At 39.6% G+C, this 22397-nt stretch overlaps 1 protein-coding gene across 1 annotated transcript in view; it reads right to left on the bottom strand.

Moving 5' to 3' along the window:
• The window catches only part of LOC122791854 (ADP ribosylation factor like GTPase 14 effector protein), a 183598-nt gene that overhangs the window by 146753 nt on the left and 14448 nt on the right, over nucleotides 1–22397 (bottom strand). The window contains 1 exon segment of the mRNA XM_044059829.1: nucleotides 3971–4027. Coding sequence (XP_043915764.1) covers nucleotides 3971–4027 — 57 coding nt within the window.

Genomic DNA, 22397 nt, shown 5'->3' with positions numbered 1-22397 from the left:
CCCAAGACTCGCAGCTAAATCTTTCCTTAGCCATTACGGTCTTGTCAATGGCTTGAATACGAATGCTAGAGTTGGCAGCTAAAAAGTGGCAATACTTGCATCTTCCGCATTTTAAAGTGCCAGTTACAGTGACATTACTTTTGCTAGAATTTTTGTCTCTCCCCCACGGTTTTTACATTCTAGAGCCTTTTAAAAGTAAAAAAAAATGGACGGTCTCCTAACACCTCAAGCATTTTTTTTATTGACCAAAATTATTCTCCAATTATTGGCAATTGTATTTTTATACCGCCTATATCAGTTGTAATGGGCAAAGGAAAAGTACTTCTAAAATCAGATGTGACAGAGGGAGTTTTACCAAGGGGACAGTTTCCAAATACAGAGCTAATTTAAAAGCTCTCAAAATAGGCTTAGCTTTATCCTGCCTAAGTATGTAAACTTCAATGGACATAGCTAGATTTAATGGATAACTTCTTGGTAGTGGCTCCAGTGGACTGCTTTTCTAGTTTGATTTATATAGCAAAATATGGAAAATTAGTTACACTATCAGTATTCCTAGAAAGAAAGAAAGAAAAAATAAGACACTGCCTGAGCTTGAGAGAATGCAATTCTGACTGAACAGAGCGGCAAACGAGATCTGGGGTGGTACACTGGCCAGGGGCAAATCTAGTAAAAAGCGGCAGAGTCTGATCAGAGACCTATTCATGGAGGAACAAATGAAAAAGAAAACTTGATGTTGTCTTGTCACACACCTCCCCCCCCCCCCCCCATCAACTTTTCTTCATACTTTACATACTCCACTCCTTTTCAATGTCTGTAGGAATCTGGACACCATCCATGCAAAATGTTTCATCCTCCCTTCTGAAATGCCTCTGTCCTGTCAGTACTATGCTCAGAAGTTCTAAAAGATTCCAGAAGCACTTCAGATATATACTGGCAGTTGAAAGATGGGGAACAACTTCTCATTTTCTACTGGTGATGCTTCTTCGCATTCACCCCAGTATGGCACCAGTCTTTTTAACCACTTTCTTACCTGTAGAAATCTGAAAAGACTACTTCTTACATTCACCAACACAGCGCACCTTTCTTAGACTTTGCCTTCCCAGATGCAAGTCTTTTAATTTCTACACCAAATTTTAAGATGCCACTACTTCAACATTACTCTTTTCTAAAACTTTCTGCATTCATGCATTAGTTAGAACAAAGGCCCCTCCGATCACTCCTGCATCAGAAGCATGAGAAATGATTATGGTAGCTCACCCTCCTCTGAAGAGAACATTTCTAAAACCCTCCAAGTATTCCAGTCTAGTCAGCGATTTACTCAAAAAACTTCGCCTAGGACCCAGCCTCGTCAGTCACCTTTAAATGATCTGAAATGTCTTTAAATCTAAACTGATCACCGCACACTTTCACTTCCTGGCACACTGCCCTGCTCAGAAAAATCTGCTTCTCCCCATGAGTTTTGATGCACTGGATCCAATATATCACAAACCCCAGAGATTCCTTCTTTTGTTGGCAGCAGTTCCAAACTGCTAGGTACAATCTTATGGCCTTGGTATTATCCCTTACTCATGGGAGGAAGTTACATCTGCTTTATCCAATATCAAGTTCACCACTCTAACATGATTTGTTTAAACATTAATAAATATTGCTATTAGTAGAAAGATGGGCATCCTTGTCAACACCTTTTTCTGCTTATACCAAATCCATTCTAGCTAGTCTTGATTTTCTCTTTAAGCAGATATTAAAATAGGTTTCATCTCCTTCCTTGACCCAACTAGCGTCTTTCTGCTGTCTGGAGTCCTTTTTTCGGAATGCCCACCTAGACTTGTTCACTGCTTTCGTGTACCTTTTAAGAAATGAAGTATATTTTTTTCCCCCATCACTTGCCCCACCACTGGATCACTTAGTTTCTCCTCCTTTTAGTTTTGTGCATTCATTTCACACACTGGTATGAAAGCTGGATGGAAGAGCAAAATGTGAGATGCAACAAAACTGTCATCACAAAAGTAACAAGCAGACATCTGAAGCAATACCCCATTTTTATCAAGGTCTGTTAGCCTTGAAATCAAAAAGGTTGTTGCTTCAAGTTTAGCAGTAGTCCCACAGTTCTACTCACCCAAATCATAATAAATGCCTACCTAACCCTTCTGAAGCAATGTCTGAAAATGAAGAGCATACAGCTCTAATTTACTCAAGCCAGTAGCTGAAATTTATTGCTGCTCTTTCTCCCTGTTGCCTACTGATTAGCAAACCCTTCATTCTTGTATTACTAAGAAAGCTATCTAAGTGGAGGACACCATCAAGGCAGCCATCAGGGAGATGAGGGGTTTTGATTTTTTTTTTTTTTGCCTGGACACCTTGTATGTGCTCTGCTTGGGAGCTGAAGTGGTATGCTTGCTAATGGGCTGAACACACTGGTCATCCCTTGCTTTTGCAAGGGACACAGCCAACAAGCAAAACCACCCCCTTCCCCCAAAGCATGGGGAGTGGCCTCTCTGGTCTCCACAAATGCCACCAACTCACCTATTCTTACGAGAGAGACTGGGCCATGCCACTTCACCCCCCCCCCCATGGCTCCTACGGTGCTGTAGCCACTAATTTAACCCTGGTGACCCAGGCTGCAGCCAGGACTCAATCCCTCTTTGTCAAGGGGCCAGGCTAAAATGATGGTGAATCACTAGCCAACAATCACGGGTTTCCAAATGCCTGCCACCCAAGCAAGAGTTGTTTTCCTCATTTACACCACATCCCAACTGCCTTTTCTTAAGCAGACTCAATCTAGCTGCAGTGACCCCTCTTCCACAGAAGGGTCAGGAACAATCTTGCTTTCAGGTGTGGCTTTAGTCAAGACGTTTCCATATTATATGCCCTAGTACACCGCTTGGCTTTTACTATAATGCTTTTATAAAGCAATTTTAGCCCTTTGCCATCAGCAATACCTTATCACACTGTCAACTTGACAATACAATGCACACCCCACACCATTAAGAGGAGCTCATTAAAATTGTGGGCTGCTCTCCATTTGTACACTTCAGATTGATCCACACCACCTGCTATAATTTGTAGTTAAATCTGCACTCTTGTTTTGATCTAGAGAGTACATAGCTCCCTCCATTTTATCTACCCAGCCCTTCCTCTAAGCCACATACCATAGTAAATTTAAATTATGTGATCCATACTGTATGCAGTGATTCTGACACCGCCACAACATTACAACAATCTGAATCAACGCCACAAATCTTACTTTTTCACCCTGTGAGTATTTCCACTCATTTTCTATTTTGTATGGTCTTATTCCTTTAAATCTCCTTCACTTGCATAAGTGTCTTTGCTCTTCGTAAGCTAACCATATTTTCTCCCACACTTACCTAACTTATTGAGCATTAAAGATGCCATAAAAAGGTATTTTCTGCCAATCTATGGATACACAGCAGTATTTCTGATTGCTTGGGCAGATGTGACTGCTGAGAGGCAGTGTGTGCCTACAGTACTTGTTTGCAAGTACTTCTGGAAAGATGAAAGTGGGAAAAGAACAAAAATGCCACATGCAGTCAAAAGAAAAATAAGTGTGGGCCACACCAGACAATTAGTAAGTAAAGTGAAGAGGAGCAGTGGAGACCCTAGGACCTCTGGAAAAGGTGTGGACCCCTGAACTCCAGGAACATTTAAAAACACGAGAGTACTGTGGCACTCACCATTCCAAGGCACCCCTTGTTACAAGCTTACAAAACTTTAATCAGACCAACATTCAGTTCCAAGATCACACTTTCAGGCACAACTTAAAACAGCAACCAGCACCCTCAAACTTGAAAGTCACAGTTTGCCAGATGAACAGGCTCTTCGGCCAGGTGGCATTCAGACCTACACACCATGCAGGCTATATGGCCAAGTATGCAGAACAGGTAATTTAGTATGTTCTGATTTATGAGGTTTAACGTACAAGAATGCAGCACAGATGTAAAGCACTCACCACATCTTCGGAAGCTGAATTCTCACTGCTGACACTTCTCCGCCCTTTCTGTGCAGCCTGTACAATGATACAGAAGTTTTATCATTGAAGCTGTAGCCACACACAATGTCACTACAAATATCTTTACCAATTAAACTTAGTGATGTTGTCCTAATCCTTAAAGTAAAGGCATACAATCTGCTACAGAGCCACAGACCCAGACATCAAGTATGTACTAGTAAAACACAAACACCCACAAAGTTCAGACAAAATATCAAAAGTATTTGCAAACACCTGTCTGAAAAAAATAAATAACTTTCAGACTTTTACTTTACAGTTAGAAGTCACTGGTGCCACTGCTCTACAGCCTTCTAAGGCACAACAGCAAGGAAAAGACTTGCAGATAACCAGCTTGGACATATGCCAGTACACAGTGATATTCAGCACACTTACTTGTGCAGGCACATTACCCTTGAAAAACACTACATGATACTTGCACTTTAAGGCCTGTCAGACCACAAGATATAAATAAACAATATGGCGTATACACTTTAAGTACTAATAATGGAAAATAAGTGACAAGCACAGCACACTGTCACATGACTACATACAGTGCCTAGCAGCAGTATAACTATACAAAATTAAAATTATCTTAATAGTACACAGTGTGCAGCATCATGGGAACACAGCCCAGCCACACAATTTTACTGTACTCAAACTGCCCTCCTGCAGCCGGTCAGGCTTCAGCGTACTCATCTCACCATTAAGAGAAGAGCGCTCAAACACACACATTTTAATTACAAATGTACAGAAAAAACAAAAACAAACATTCTCAATTCCTCATTTCTCAAACTGACAACCTTGTTACCTCACCATACAATTTTCCAAACCCTTCATTACAAACCTCCCAGATAAACTATACTGCCACCATTGCTAAGTGACCACAGACTACTCTCCCTTCGCTCACCGGTCATTAAAAACCTCAAAAAAAAAAAAAAAAAAAAAAGCTTCCAGCTAGATTTGCACCAGAAAATTCTTCCAATTTAAACTAAAACGCACTGGCTGTTCCTCTCCATCACTGCCCTTTCTACTTCTTACAACATTCTCCTCCATTCCACTGAGAACAGACTATTCCCAACTCAAAGTACAATTAAATTTAACACTTTCCTGAATGTTGGGTTTAACCATGGAATAAGTGAAAACAATGCAAGGAAAATATGGAGTCTCAATCCTAATACTGAGGCATTTTGGTAATTATTGCTACTAAAAAAAAGAAACACAAGACTAAAGTACAAACACATCAAAATTACTTATTTCAGGTCTGTCGGACAGCTATATTAGACACTCCAAAGAAATTTTGGGCATATATTGAAACAAAACACTCAGACTTTTTCCAAGCAAAACAAAAATTGATCTTCTGGCATCCACCAAGACTTTCATGTTTTGCAACAAAAACTGTGTCCCACCTCCACGTTAGTCTTCTCCAATAGTCCAGTGTGAACCTATGATCTAGAAATAACTGCCCTTGAATGTCATTTAAAGCCTATCCAAAAATTTTCACCCATATGGTGTTGTGATTTCCCTTACCCCTTCATTGGCTTGATTCATATTACACAGCGATTACAGTGGTGATACCATAGACATTTGTAAGGCCCCAAGCATACTGCATCATTTAGTAGCTTCCTCTGTCCATTAGTGCAGTAGGGGAGGGCAGCCCTGGGTAAAATTTCATATTCCCCATCCATAGATCCACATTAGGCTTGAATATGGATAGGAATCAGCTTTGTTTTATGGTGATGGAGCTCTGTTCCAGAGCAGTGGGTTTCCTCTGCAAAGTATATCGGACTAGTTCTAATGCTGCTTGATTTGCTGATGTGCAGTAGGTCCAGACACAGGTCACCTCATAGCAGTGTATAAGAGGCAAAATAGAGTGATAGGGTTTTAGATGGTACATGTATGGCAAATTTTTTAAATATCCTTTTGTAAGAAATTTCTGGGGGGTGTTCCAGCTGTTGCATGCGTTTGGATAGATGTACGCAAAACGAAGAGTTATACTCAATGTCTGGCCTTAAGATTGCTGAAGAGGGGAATGACATCCCTGGACCTAAAAGCAATCCTGCTGTTTATCTGTGTAATAAGTGCTTCACCATACTGAACACATAGGTTGATGGTTAGGTTGCTGTTCACGTATGCTTTCAAATATACCTCTAAGAGTCCAGCTGTTCAGTATTCTCAACGTGGTAGTTCTGTAGCATAGCAAAATTGCCAAAGGATATGGCAATGCACTTTTTGTAGTCTAGTTTTTAAAACAATTCTAACACCAGTTATTTCTTAGAGATAATCCTTCCTGCAGTATGGCCAAGCCTCTTGGGAATGCTACATCACCCGGCTTGCAGTCACCTGCAAACTTAGGTCAGAGTCCTTCAGTACTGCGTTAAAAAAAAAAAAAAAAAAAAAAAAAAGGAGTAGATGCCAATCAGGGGAGGTCCCAGTACTGACCCCTATGGGTCTGTACTGGTGACTGCTCTTTTTGTGGAAGCAGTCTTACCTATTTTGATATCTTGCATGCTATCAGCCAGATGGCAATCCAGTGGGTGACAGAGGTTATTCTTTGTCTGCCTAAACATTTCTCTACACCAAAGTAGGGGATTGTATAGGTTTCATGGGTGTGTACTATGCTAATGGTCCTGGAGCCTTTACAAGTCTAGCCCATAGGATTACCCTGGCATTGTGCCACCAGACCTTAGTTCCCAGTGCCTCTGTCGAGCAGGGCCACTGGAGTGATCCACGGGGTGAATTTTCTATTTCTCATCCACTCAAGATTTCTTTTGAAGAAAGCCAGTGAGGTGCTCTGCTTGACATGTATGGGAGGTCTATTCCATAGTATTGGTAGTCTCCGTTATGAACCTGTTCCTCCAGCATGTTCTGTTGATTGTGGTAATGAGGTTGAGGTCTCTAGAGCATGTGGTGTGGAGCGAGTTTGATGACTGGGAAACTCCACTGGGCCAAGAGCAGCCCATTTTCAGTGGAGACCTGGGGAGAAAAGCTCCACAATAAATGGCAAGTTGCACTTCACGTTACAAAAGGACATAGTTCATACAGCTAATTAAACGTTTACAGGTAAGCTCCAGGATATTTTCAATTGGTTTGTCACAACGTTACGAAAATGGAGAAAATTCAATACAGACATTTCAACATTCACATAAAGTGAATATTTTTGTTATAAACTCAACTGTAGGTTTAATAATTTCAAACTATATAGCTATTAGCAGGTTAGGAAAACATTATGCATGGAGAGGGTAATAATATATTTGAGATTGAAGAGTATAGTACAATAGATATTAGAGAGAAAATTAGTTTTTGGTAGGGAAGGGATTTTTTGGGTGGGATGTAGTAATAGTAGACGTAGCTGGATGAGTCAGTGCAAGGTGGAATGGGGGGGGGGGGTTTAAGTTGGAGCGTGGCAAGGGCATTTCCATTTGAAAGAAAGATGAAAGAGTAGTGGAGATTTGACATGTATATGGTTAGGTAGGTTGCGTAGGTGTGTGGGGAAGAGAGGAGTGGGACAACAGTAGATGTCCAGGAGGTCATGCAGATTTATGGACCTGAAGGAGATTTTGGTTTTTGGATCTGAGCGAGTGGTTGGGAATATAAGGTTTTAAGAAGTAGAGAGAACTGGGCAGTTGGCAGGTTTAAAGATGAGCTTGTGGGCAATGGCGAGTTGTAGGTAACAGAGATAGTTGGGTAGTTCAAGCCAGTTGAGGGTGAGGAGGGAGTGGCAGTGGTGGGATGATTTGCAAATTTGGAGATCTTGTGGTAGCGGGATTCACGTTTGGACCGAAGGCCAAGATGGAGATAGGGGCACCATACATAAGGGAGGGGAGAAGGAAGGTGGATGCAAGAGTTTGATGGGTAAAGGGGCTTATGAAGCAGTTGTGCCTGTAGGAGACAACTTTTGGTGGGTTTTCTTGAGTGCGGAGCGGATGCGGATGTCAAATTTTAGTTCTTCATCAATAATGACGCCAAGAAGCTTGGTGTTGGAAACGATTTCAAGGAGGGTGGTGTTTTGGCTCTGTATGGTGAATTTGGATTTGTCAATGGAGTTTTGGTAGGGGAAAAAAAAACTTTTGGTTTTATTTGCAATTTAGTGCCAGATGGTTAGACTGCATCCAGGTTTCCGTTTTGGAGAAGGGTAGTTGGGTTTTTGCTAGGAGCTTGGAGGGGGAGAAGGCTGTGCAGATGATGGTGGAGTCATTTGCATATTGGGTGACAGATGAATCTGGGATGGATTGGTGAAAGTTTCTAATGTTGGAGAATAGCTGGTGTTTGAGTCTGTCCATACAGGACAAGTGTTTTTAAGGCCTAGGATCCTCTTTGTAAGGTACTTGTGGCCTCTCCAGTTGTTGAAGGTGTCTAGTGAGGTACATGCCAAATGGGGCATTGTACTCCATGATTGGCCTAATGAGGGAAGAGTAGATTGAGACAATGACATCCTTCCTGGATGCAAAACCCTTAGTAATGAGACGTGCCACATATAACTTTTGACCACAGTGGCAATGTCGGGCCTGAATGTTTTATGTGTAAGAAAAGGCTTTCGTCTTGTAACCCTACCCCATAGTCCAGACATATGGAGAATATCAGATTGTCGTCACGTAGTACACAACCAGTACTTGACAGAAATTCCTGCAGCTCCTTCACTGTTGCTGTAGGTCTCTTGGCAGCCTCCCTGATCAGTTTTAGTCTTGTCTTTTTTTTTTTTTTTTTTTGGTGGGTTGTCCAGTTCTTTGCAACATCACTGTTGTCCCATATTTTCTCCACTTTTTGATGACCGTCTTCACAGAGTTCCAAGGTACATCCTATGCTGTGGAAATTTTTTTGTACCCTTCTCCCGACTGATGCCCCTTTGATGCTTTGCAAGCTTTCTGTGAACCATGGATGTGCTGTGGCAGGCAAAAGAGTAAAATGTCAAATCCTACTAGGACATCTGAACTTTAAGGTTAATCAGAGTCTCAAATCGATGGCAGGTGTGTACCCAAGAAGACTGAATGCAGTAATTAAATGAAAAGGTGCTTCAACAAAGTATTAGTTTAAGGGTGCGCACACTTATGAAACCAGCTTATTGTATTTTTTTTTATATTTCCCCCCAACAGATGTGTTGGTTTTCAATTGAATTGTACAGGTTCTAGGTCACACTAAAAGGTGGGAAAAGTTTTGAAATTTATTGTGGTCTCTTTTATATCACAAAAACCTGGCATTGACAGGGGTAGGTACACTTTATATCCACCGTAAATCATAACTCTCACTAAGAACTCCATTATCCAAATGGACTCTTTCCACAAACTTAAGTTAAATGGCTTACACATATTCACAATTTTGTTTAGTCTTCTGAAATTATTCCATTCTTTCAAACTTTCATTTTTTTCTCCAGACTCTATTCCCAATACATGAATATCTACTTCATTAAAATAGCTCTCCCAATATAACAAGTTCTCCAAAATTCCTGCTTAACTTAGTATAGCACCTGCATTTTATCTCTTTATGAGAACTTGGCTGGGTGGCTAGCGGGGTACTTCCCCCCCAAAAAAACACAAAATGCTGATTTTATATAAAAAATTATAAAGTGCAACATCAGACAATGCTGCAGATCTTCCTGTGCAGTGAGACTCAATTTAGAGATCCCTACTCGGAGGGGGAAACTTATGTCTGAGCCTCTGCAAAATGCAGAAGCACTTCTACAAATTGATGTGTATACAATATGATGACATTACCTTAGGGGAAAGGCACTTTTTTTCCCCTTTTTTTTTGGACTTGAGCACACTTTCATTACAGGGCTCCAGGAGGATGTTCAGATAGCTGAAGTATCCACACTGAAGCACTTTGATGCGAATAATCCAGTCACACAAAGTAAACAGAAGCTAGACAAGTTCTGCACAGACTTTACAGAAGATATTTTAAAAAAAAGAAGTGCAAGCAGAAATTCTACCAACACAGAAAAGAAACTTAGAGAGTTTCAGACTTGCAAAGATACAGAAACACAGAAAAGTAGAAGTTGCTATAAAAAGCTGTCCAGAAAGGGAGAGAACACTACTATGAAAAAAACAGACTTTTTTACTTTAAGAAAATACTAGCTGCACACAAACTTTACTCCTCAAGGTAGATAAATGCTGCTTCATCACCTGAAGAGACTAGCTACTAGTATCCAGGAATCTCATTTAGGTACAGTCAAGCTTAAATGACAACATGGGGATTCCGTTACTAAATGTTCAACTTCTCGGTCCCTTTTCTCCCCATTTACTCTCCCTACTATGAATAAATACAGCATTTAAAATATTTTAATAGACAGTTTGTCCACTAGAACAGTACCTTACTGTACTGTGGTGGTTTCACTTTTCAAAAAAAATTATCCCACCTAGGAATAGCTTGCTGCAGGTAACTTTCTGGCCAATTCCCTCCCCTAACTGACATCACCACAACCATCCTAAAAACCCACCCATGCTGATGTCACAGCTCCCTGGTCCTTCCTCTTCCCAAACAGAAAGTAAAAATACAGTTGTGTACACTTACCAGATGGTAGAGTGTATTCACTGTTGCAGTCCTAACAAATGGGTTATCCGGCTCCCGGTAGCCCTCAAGTCAACCAGAATACCAAAGGTAAGTAAAAAGGACGTCGGTTGTAAAGGATGTCAGGGCATCTGATACAAAAGGAGGCAGCCAATGTCACTTCCTCGGTCTTTCTTGCCATAACGATCAGGAACCCCCAGAAAATAAGGCTCAAATCAAAAACCAATTTGACAAATTAAGCCTGTACCTCAGGGAAAGAGAATAAGAGGACCACAAAAAAAGGGGAAGGAGGGAGGGAAACCAGGACTGCAACAGTGAATACACTTGAACATCTATATTTATGGTGAGTGTACACAACTGTACTATGTTAGTGTTTCACTGTTACAGTCCTAACAAATGGGTCGATTACCAAAGCCCAGAAAAAAAAGGGGGGAGGAACCAACAGTATCAAGGGTTGGAGATAATGCCCTTCAACACCGCAGTGGCAAACCCTGCCCTGGCTCTGGAAAACAGAGGCAAATTATAATGCTTTGTGAAAGTGTGAACAGAAGACCATGTGGCAGCCTCCAAAATGTCTTTAGTAGGGACACACCTTAGAAAGGCTGCAGAAATGGAAGCCGCTCTAGTAGAGTGGGTTCTAACCCCCTGAGGCAGAGCTTTGCCATTAAAGGAATAACAAAAAGTAATGCAGTGTGCACTCCATTTAGAAATGATCTGCTTAAAAATAGCCTTGCCCTGGCCAGGGCTCCAGGGACAAAACTGACCAATAACTGCTGATTTCCAAAGGTGCTTAGTCCTGTCCAGGTAAAACCTGAGCCGTCTGTGCACATTAGGCTCCTTTCTCCTCTATTGCGAGAATTACAAAGAAGGTAGGAAGGTGTATGGACTGATTAAGAGTCAGGCTGGAAACCACCTTAGGCATAAAAGTAGGGATTAGTCCTCAGAGACTTATCTGCATGGAAAATAAGAAAAGGCTCCACGGCCAAAGCTTACATCCCTGAAACCTTCCTTGCTGAAGTTATAGCCAAGAGGAAGGCAGTCTTCAGAGAGAGAAACTTTAAATCTGTAGAGGCAGCTGGCTCAAAAAGGAGGAAGAGTGAGTTTCTCCAGAACAAAATTAAGATCCCAGGCTGGAGTAGGTGCACTTCTGGGAGTTTTAAATTGCAATCACCTCTGAGAAAATTTTCATCAGGGGGGTGAGAGAAAATGGGCTGTTCGAGAGAACAATGAGCACAGATGGCTGAAGCATGGATCTTGACAGAGGAAAAAGAAAGAGGAAAAAGAAAGAAAGACCACCCTGAAGCAAATCAGCCAGATAACCCAGGATCAGAGGAAGGGTAGGTTGAGAAGCAGACTCCCCTCTAGCATATCAACCACCTGTTGGGAAAGGGAAGGAGTCCTACAATGAGCCATACTGCCAGATGGAGAGACTTTGGATGTAGAATGTTTCCCCCTTTCCTGAACCAAAAGATCTGACTTCAGAGGAAGATGCAAAGGAGGAAGATGGGGGAGACTGCAAATCAGCAGATACTAATGCTGTCTGGAACAGTGCAGAGCTATGAGAATTGTCCTTGGGACGTTCATCCCGATCTTCACTAATACTCTGGGAAGAGGAGAAAGAAAGGACTGCAGTTTAGCCATTCTAAAAATAAGCAGCAATAAGGGGCACTTTGAAAGTCTGTTCTGTGGCATTTGCACAGTTTGTGTTTTAAGTAGTCATTGAATGGTGTGAAATGTTAAAGCTGACAAAGACAGCAGTGTATGCAGGTCAATGCAGTGACAGGAGCTTTAGGAAGAAAGAGACTTGCTTGATGTAATTCATTTTTACTTACAGACAACCACTTCATTATGGGATACCTAGAGGCAGACTGAACGATCAGAATTACTTCAAGATGCCAGACCCCATGTGGTCAGACTCAGAACTTATGTATAAAAATATTTAAAAAACTGAAAATAGTCCCAGAGTTGTAAAATGTAGGAAATGCCAAACCATGATGAAAAAAACTTGTCTGAGTGTGGGTGTGGTTCTTCAAGGAAACAGTGTGCAGTGCAATGCAATACCAAACACCTTTACAAATTATGTTCTGTGCATACTGTAATACCAAGCAAAGGTAAATGATGTAATTTTGTTCACCTCCCGGAATACCTTCAGAGAGACTTTACACAGATTTGTTCCAAGATCGAGAGAATGTTCACCTGACTGATAACTCTTATTCAAAGCTTTCAGAAGTGCGACCGATCTACTGAAAGCAGTGCCCTTAGCATGTGGTATTCCAGATATGCTGCATCAGGCAATGACCTGAAGAATGCTAGTGAAGTTTAAGAGGACTTCAGGACAATGAGAATTTTTCAGCAGGTTAGAAACACACCAGCGCAGAATGTAAAACATTTAATGAAGAAATCAGTTCATAAAAGTGATCAAGTAGATTCTTAAACATTTTTGGAATATGGGAACACCAACATATGGACTCTGAGCTACTCTTGGGGGACAGATTAAAAAGGATTCCCATGTCAACTACTTTTCTAACTCCCTGAAAATCAAACTCAGGTTTGACAGAAAGCATAATTTTGTCAGGATATGTTTCTACTCAAATTCAGCTAATCTGCTAAGGATCTTAGGAAAGGATTACTTCTTGAGAAAACTGCTGTAGACTATACTAAAGACGGGCAGAGTTCCACAACAGCAAAGGAGCACTGACCATCATTCACCTGCACAGCCCCAGATTCACCCAAATTTGGCAATTATTTTTTTTTACTCCCTCCCATTTCACAGAACCCCTACCTGAAGACTACACCAGGTGCACCCAGTTGGCCCCCAACCCTTCCATAGGATGCGAAAGCCAAGGAGATGAAGGTTAAGCAACCCTACAGTCCATGCACTTCTGCCCACAAAGTCCGACTGACTCATCTGTTCCAAAAACCGTGAGATCTGTTCGAACAGCGAGTTGGGTGCTTGGGAGCAAGCCAGATGCAAGTCTTGTGGACTGTACCTCTTTCTCCTATTTACAAACTCACTTCAGCTACCTGGTCAGGGAAAGGAGTGGTGAATACTCTCAAACACAGCTTCATTTCCAGGCTCATCAGGAAGGCTCCTGTCCGACTAAGCACAAGCCAACGTGGGCTATACAGGCGAGTGATACAACCAGACACCACTAGGTGTCACCAGTTCATTCCTCCATCCCAAGAAAAACAAGATGATATCAGTTGTTCAAGCTTGTCATCTCCTGCCTGGTCTCTGATGCAGTCACAAGACAAAGAATCACATGGGATGCAGTCAGGGCTTCTTGCCTCTCCACCAAGGGACCAGATACAATTACAACCATATTACAGTCAGTCAATGTGAACATTTTCCTTACTTTCCCTCAATGACAGGGTATCTGACAAAAAAAAAAAAAAAAAAAAAAAAAAAAAAAAAAAAAAAAAGCATCCCCGTACATACATTTACAATGATGAACAAATTATTTTGAATGTGTAAAACTGTATGTTAGAGAGCGCTATATGAATTACAACACTCCCTGAAATACACTGTCAAACAGTACAAAGGATACAAGTTTCATAGAAAAGAAAAGGGGATTAGGAAAGCAAATCAGAGGGTAATGTTAGTAAATGTAACAGATTACACTGGGACATGGGTACAAACTACAGTTAAGACAAATACCCTCTTTGACCAAGTTTACTAGTGGTCCTGCCAGACCCTTTGCAAAATCATATGAGTCACTAAATGAGCTCCTGCCAGACCCTTTGCAAAATCATATGAGTCACTAAATGAGCTCTTTGAGGAAATGTATGACAAGTCAAAGAATAACCCTATGATCTCTCATTTACCCGGAGGAAATTAACCACCAATTAATGCTCTCCTCACAAAATCAGAGTTTATCCTGCACAGTGGTAAGCATGAGACCAGATAGCGTACCAGGAGTGCTGTACAAGACTACTACCTGCGGACAATTGCCTATTTTGGGGTAGTTTCTCTGACTTTTGAGAAAAAGGGATACGGCTACTGCACCAACCATAAAGCCAAGAAGGACACACACCTAAGCAGTTATTCTCCAACACCTTTTTCAATATCTGAAACATTCGGGGATATGGGCCAAAAGAAGTAAACCAAAACTGACCACTGAAGCATACAAGAGCCAGTTGGGGGTTGTCAAAACCAAGTGCACAGGGAAACCCAATACCATTAAGTACACAACAGCCGCTTGCCATATCTGAAACAAATACTTAGAAATAAAGAAGGGAGAAGAAGAGGGGGAGAAGGGGGGAGAAGGGAGAAGAGGAGGAAGAAGAAGAATAGCCACACTATAGGGAAAAGCCTCTGTGGGGATGAAAGCTAGTTAGTTTATATTCAAACCAGCCAAGTGATCACAAGTACTGGACAAGGTGCCCACACCACACTCTCATTAATACGGAGACACCAGCAGCATGCCTTTATATGAAATTATACTCCGTAGTGCATTTGGGTGTATTGGTAAGTGTGAAAAGCCGAAAGACTTTTGGTGTGGAAATAGCTGTCTCATCTCACATTGGACTGGAATTTAGTTGCAAATATGGTGCATTGCAAAAATCTTATGGAAAAGGCTAGCCTTAGGTGAAATGGTGTCCTAGTTCCCCCACTGCCATTTGCTTTTCTCAGTACACCCTGCCCCCCCCCCACACACCCTGTCCTCCTCACATCATGTGGAGTACTTTTGGTTTTATTTTCATATTTTGCTTTAGTCTTCAGCTTTTTTCCCCCCCAGAAACCTTGTTTTTCTTTCCCCATATGCTCTGAGATGCATTAAGTTCATGTTTTAACCAATCTTTTCATCCAACGATAATCTGAGCAAAATTTCAATTAAAAAAATTCTAGTGTTGCTGTCAGTTCCTTTTTCTTGCATCCTTTCAATACAGCTTTAATGGCCAGGAATGCACAGCAATAACCTTGTAAGAAAGAACGCGACTAAGATGGGGGTCTGCTAGGCCCCTAGAAGACATGGGGCTGCAGATGCTGTGAGGTGCAATTTAGAGAATTTTTCCAATACTTTGTTTCAGTGATAGCCTGAACAAAAATCTGAAAGAAATAGTCTTATTTTTTTCTGAAAGAATATAGTTGTGTCCAAGGTTTAGGGCCAGATTCCAAAGCAACTTCATGTGCACAACTCTAACGTTTGTAAAGAAAATTAAAGTAATGACCACACACAGTTCCCAGACCCCAAGCTAGCTATGGTGACCTATGCACATCTGTATTTTTTTTTTTTGAGCCGGATTAAAGAAATAAGGACTCCACAGGATCTGACCACAATGACTTAAGCAGCATTATTAATATTGTTACTTTATTCCAGAATCACTGTTCTGCCTAGTCATTTTTCCAAACCACTGTTAGCCTGCTTTTGGATTTGCAGCAGGACAATATATTACATTTTGCAGAGTTCTTATTTTTACTTACCACACTGCAAGACTATCCGTGGAATGGTAATGCACAGCGCAAGATTATCCGTGGAATGGTAATGCACAGCGTTCATATTTTGTTAATATTTGGCCTTAATTTCTTATTACTTCAATTTACCCATTTGTTTTATTAACCAAAGGTTAAGACACCATTTTCAAGGAATCTAGGCATTCACCCTTCTACTCCTTTAGCAAGTCTTTTAATCTTTGAAAACATAATGCTCAAGTATTTTTCCTCAGCCTTTTAAGGTCAGCGTCGTCTCACTGTTTTGTAGTGCAAGAGCTTTACTGTAGAACATCTGCTCATGGGCACTTTACTTGCAACTGCTTTTACTTGCGTTTGCTCAATTATTTGATATTTGTTGACCATGTTAGTCCGTCTGATCTTGTACCTTTTTCAGCAGAAGCCCAGGCAGAAAAGCTCCACAGTACAAGTCATACAATAAAATTCAAAGTACATGTTACGCAAGTGAAACTGAATGTAAACTAAAAAATTCACAACTCTACAGTACAAATTATACAAGTATAAATTTATGTATGCAAGAAATTCACAGTATACAGCAAAAATTCACGGTACTGCAAGTGAATACTAAATAAGAGTTACGTACAAGTTAAGTAAATACAATAGAAAGTATATACAAAGGTGAAACAGATGACCAAACTGTTGTGCAAAGAGATGTTAGCGACCAAGGGGTAAATATTTTTCTTCATTTTATTTTTTTTTTCTCATTTATTCATCTTTTGGTGTCGGTGCTATTCACCGCTTTCTTATGGTTGCCTTCATTTCTATTAAATATCTTGGGAATCTCACCACTCTTATCGAATAATCTCCCTCTTTTTGTACTTTTCTTTACAATGCTTTGCTGGCAGGAGCACTTTGTCTAACCGTTTGGCATCTGGTATACCCCACCTGTCTTTCAGCTAACTACAAGATTTATGTAGTACTAAATTATAAGTTTTTTTGCTGTTCCAAAGATAGCTTAATTTGGAATTGTTCTACCTGCTTCATCCCTTTGCTGTTTTGATACAATCAGATACAGCTTTAGCATTAAGATCCATCTTTTGTATTAAGTACACCTGAATGATTGCAGCTTCAAAACGACATTCCCTCAGTTCCATACTGTTTCCAATAAGAAACATGGAACAGAAACAGCTGTCCAAATAAGCCTGCCATTGTCACCGGTTTTAGAAATACATTTGCGCATTCTCTTCCCCAGTTAGCCACCTCTGCTGCTTTCCTCTTATGCCTTCCAAAGGAGGAAAGTCAGCTGGGAGCCCTTTACGGCTGCAGGTTTCGCAGGTACCTAATGCTAGCCATTACTAAGAGGGGAAGTAATCACCAGTTCTGTGGCATGCAGGGATAAAGCCCTGTCTACTACCAGGAGTAGTTTCAGCAAATCCTGCGCTGGAAGAGTCGGATGGTAGAGGGTGGGAGTGAGCGAGTGGAGTGATGCCAACTTCACCATGCTCGGTGTGTGGGGATGCTAAGTTCCAGTCAGTCAACTGCCACTAAACAGGTAGAGGCCCACAAGCTCAGTCCATCCAAGCCACTGACTAACACTCTGCAGAACATCTGTAGTAGAGCAGAGACTTGGGAAGACACAGCAGGGCATTTCACTGTGATGCAGTTGCTCACACCACAGTCAGGGGGGTGGGGTTAGGGCAATAAGCAGAAAAGTCCTGAAGGCTGCCAGACAGATCCCTGCAGTCAGCTCACACCTTTCAGGTAATTATGGAAGCAGTCATCCTCACAGGAATAAATTGGTCAATAGATCAAAGCAGTTAATGGCAAGTAGGTAACACACCACCCTCCAAGAAAAAAGACAGGAGAACGGGATTCGGTACTGCAGATGTTTGCAAATGATACAGTTCCAAAAAATAGTATACCGGTAAGCTAAAAAATTCCAGCAGACCTTGGATCCTGGTTCCGAAAACAACTTTAATAAAAAAACTTGACCAAACAAGAAGATACAAACCACCACAAAACACTAAGCGCTTTCACCCTCGTAAGTAGGGCATCATCAGACTGCAAATATTCATTAACAGATCATCCCTTAAATAGTGTTTGATAAAGCAGTAAAGTGAATAATGTCAATTCATTAACACTGAATTAATAAATTAACCCATTGCCACAGATAAATACAGTGAAAATATTTCATATATTTGAAAGGGAAAAAAAAAAAAAAAAAAAAAAAAAAAAAGAGTCCTTACCTAATACACAGGATAATTAGATAGGTACTACAACAGTTACCTCAAATGAAATAATTAGTAAAATATTGTTAACATATGTAAATAAATGTGTATAAAATATATAATAAAAACTGTGTATGAGAGATATTGGAACAATTAATACTATGGTTATACAACATACTGGTTGTTTTTTGTCTTTTTATATCACTCATGTGTTCTATGATACGCGTTTTTAACTTTCTAGTCGTTTTACCAATATAGAATGCTTGACAAGCAATACAAGTTGCGGCGTAGACAACCATTCCCCGAATTACAATTACAATGGCCTGGACATCTAATAGTCTTTCCATAGTTAAAAATAGAAATATATGGACCATCAATTATGAACCTACAAACATGACATGCACCACATTTACTCATCTTTGATTTTTTATACAATTCAATGTTGTGGTTACTTTCAAAACAAATTTTTCAAATTTTTACCTCTACTGTATGTAAATGTGGGTTTTATTACCCAAAATGCCTGAAAGTTCTGTGTTAGAATCATAGTGGTCCATGCTTCCTGTACTATGTTGACTATCTCGGACGTTCTATCATTGAATGGAATAATGAATGTATCGTGTCTAGATATAGTTGAGTTTGATCTCGGTCTCTGGTAATCCATATAAGATAATAGGTTTGTAAAGTATGAACCTTTTGATTTTAATTTCATTGCTCGTTTTTAAAATAAGATCAGAAGGATAGCCTCTAGCCATAAACATATCCATCATATCCATCACTTTTTTCAATTCCCTATCAAAAATATGGTTATCACTAACAAATCTAGACAGCAATTCCCTATCAAAAATATGGTTATCACTAACAAATCTAGACAGCCTAACCATCTGTCCTTTAACAAGATTTCTTTTTTGATGTAACGGGTGGCAGCTGTCAAAATGTAGGAATGAATTTGAATGAGTTTTCTTTCTAAATATATTGGATTCAATTTTATTATTGGAAACAGACAACACAATGTCTAAAAATTCAACATTATTTTCGAAAATATGACTAGTAAATTTTAAAAAATCCGTGGTTTGTCCCAAAAATATAATAAAATCATTTAACTCATCTTTGGAACCCCCCCAAAACATGAGAATGTCATCCAAATAGCGTAAATATAGTAAAATCTTATTCCAGTAAATACTAGTAAATATAAACTCAGATTCCCAATATGCTAAAACTAAATTTGCGTAGATGGGGGCACATCTGGCCCCCATAGCAACTCCCTTTCTTGGTCTGTAGTATTCATTGTTGAAATATAGAAAGTTGTTCAAGAACAAGTTCTAACATTTCTGTTAATAATCGATTGTCAACATTGTTCAATCTGTTATATTTGTTGAGACATGCTTCAAACCCTTGTCCATGGGGAATAACAGAAAAAAGGTTAACATCTATGGAGGTCATGATGAATTCAGATTTAAAATCAAAATTGTTTGAGAATTCTCTGACCCGTTCAAGACATTGCCATGAGTCTCAGAATATGCGGTAGGTTTTTCAAAATGTTTTTACATTTCAAATCTATATAAGCCGCTACAGCTTCAGTTTTCGAACCTTTTGCTGACACAATCGGTCTAAATGGGGGGTTGTGTACATCCTTATGGATTTTGGGAATCCCAAAAATAGATGGTATAATTGGAAATTCCACGGAAATAAATTTAAAAATATCTTGGTCTATCCTACCATCCATAAGATATTCATAAAACAGCCAGTCTATTGTAGTATATGCTCTGTTAATTTCATGTCGACTAACTTTTTCATAGGTGTCAGTATCATCTAATAATAATGTCATCCTGTTTAGGTAGTCAGAACTGAGCATAATTACCACTCCACCCCCTTTATCCGGTTTCATGATCCTATATTTGTCATAACCTGTTAACTCCTTAAGACAAAACTTCTCTGCTAGTGTCAGATTTTGCTTCACTGCAAATTTTTTAGTTAGAATTCTTCTAATTTGAGTTTCACAGAGTTTTTCAAAAATCTGGATCATGAAATGTTGGGGGGGAATGAATGTACTATGGCGTTTGAAGGTAAAGAATCTAGAATCTAATACTGGATCACCTGAATTGTGAAAAAATATTTTTAAATTCAATAGCCTGGTAAACAATTTCAAATTAATCAACATGTATCCAATGTCTAAATAAAATGTAGGTACAAAAGTGAACCCTTTACTGAGTAGTTCCAAAAAATTGTTTCCAAAATTTTGTTCAGTAAAATTATAGATTAAAACAATCACAATTGTTTCTAATGTGAACATCTTCTGAAGAATTTAAAACATTATTAAAAGAATCCGAAGTAATATAATTTTGTTCATACACCTCAATATCCACATTGTGTATATCCATACTTAACACAAGAGTCATTAAACTCTTCAGGGTTTAGCCCGGTAGGAATAGTATTATCTACCTGTGCCATGAGTTTGTTCTGTATGTCGCCCTGTTGTAATTGTTGTGCAACTGTTGATTGTGACTGCCCTGCCTTTCTGACCTCCTCAAGGTAGGCTGCTCTAAAAAAACTGTTTGTACTTCATCACTGGTGTTGTTCACATTACTTCTGTGTATATGTTCGTTGACACAAGTAGGGTTGTGTCTATTCTGATTATTATTTCCTGAAGTTTGACTGTAGTATTTCATGTTTTTGTATTCCTTAAAATGAATGTAGACTTTGTTTTTATAGTCGTAACTGTCCCTATTTTATGGTTCTTAATATCTAAACCTTTATTAATGTACCTATCCATATCCCTGTAAATATTGTCTAATCTAAATTTGTTGTGCTCAAATAATAAAATCTGCTTTAATACTTCTGTCCAAAAAAAAAAAAACACAATTTCTCACTTAAAATATTTAAAATATCAGTGTTATTACGAATAATAAGTCTCAAAAGCTCGAGACCAGTTTTGTCAAACAGTAATTCCGAAAATATTTCAGTTCCTTCTTCAAACCCATGTGGTAATTTGAAAATACGTAAACCTTTGGGTACTTGTTTAAGCTCCAAGGAACGTTCTAGAAAAGCATTGTCCATCTGTAGAGACTTAAAGGCTTTCAGTGTTTTTTCAAATTCTGTCATTTGGGCATTCAATGTGCCCATATCCCTAGATGGTATATGGTTGGTCTTGTTTAAGGATAAGGGTTGAAGAAAATGTTTTAAGTCCATATTGGAAGTTGTAGTATTGTTTGTAGAGGAAAAAACATTATTTGCTGCACCGTTTCGCTCTTCTCTTGTATTTGATGACGCCGGAGGGCGAGGAAACCCAGCGTCACCACTTTCTGACATCACTGTGCCTCTCGTTGGACTATTGGAGGGTTGTCTGCCAACATTTTTCTGCATACTAGTATTGGGTGTAGAATGTAAGGTGAATAACTGTTCTTCAGATTCTGTAATAACAGGTTCACCATCTACACCCAAATTATTGCGCTGTTCGTAATCTCAAGATGTTCCTGCAGTAAACAATGCATTGTTAAAGTATAATATATGTATAAACTTAAGGTCAAGATATCTCAACCCAAAATTGTTTAAAAATTCTATGTTTGTTAACTGCAACGCTCACCAAATGCAGTAAATGGTTAATAATGAAATTCTAATTCTCCTCACCAAAGCAAAACTTCAAGGACGCTAAATGTAGGCTGCAAGAAGCAACAGGGCAGCCAATAGTTGGCAGTTCAGCAGGTAATGTTTTGCAATCACAGCCTCTCCTTCCAACCGAAACTGCGAATATACTGTGTATGTACTGCAACACTTTCAAATACTGCCAAGGAGAGAAAGTTCTAAACGAGTTAGTCGAAGTCAAGATCTCTCTACCCGTGCAAATATCAATGAAAGTTATTTGTAAGCTGCAACATGCCCATCAATTGCAGCCAGTGAATAGTAAATCAGAGACAGTAGTATTTGGGACAATGAAGTCAATTTCTCTCCACAACAACCGTAACTAATTATGCTGCGTGTAAGCAGCGATAACTGAAGATGCAGCAAATAACAACGATTCCAAAAGTAATTTGGAGGTAAAAATCTCTCCTTGTACCAAAACTATAATTTGCTATACGTGGGCTGCAGTGCAATTGCAGCCAATAGCAATTCAACCAATTAAATAGTTCAAAGACAAATTCTTCACTCCAACAGTTTGGCACTTACGTTGTCTGAGGTTGCAACACTCACCAAATGCAGCAGTTAATTAACAATTCAACCCAAGAAAAATAGTTGCAGTTATAACAAGGAATAATCACATAGTAAACAGTTC

The sequence above is a fragment of the Protopterus annectens genome, chromosome 17.part0 (genome assembly GCF_019279795.1).
Source record: "Protopterus annectens isolate FY-2018-M chromosome 17.part0, PAN1.0, whole genome shotgun sequence".
NCBI classification, from domain to species: domain Eukaryota; kingdom Metazoa; phylum Chordata; order Ceratodontiformes; family Protopteridae; genus Protopterus; species Protopterus annectens.
The sequence above is the reverse complement of the archived record's forward strand: the minus strand, read 5'-3'. Positions and strand labels throughout refer to the sequence as shown.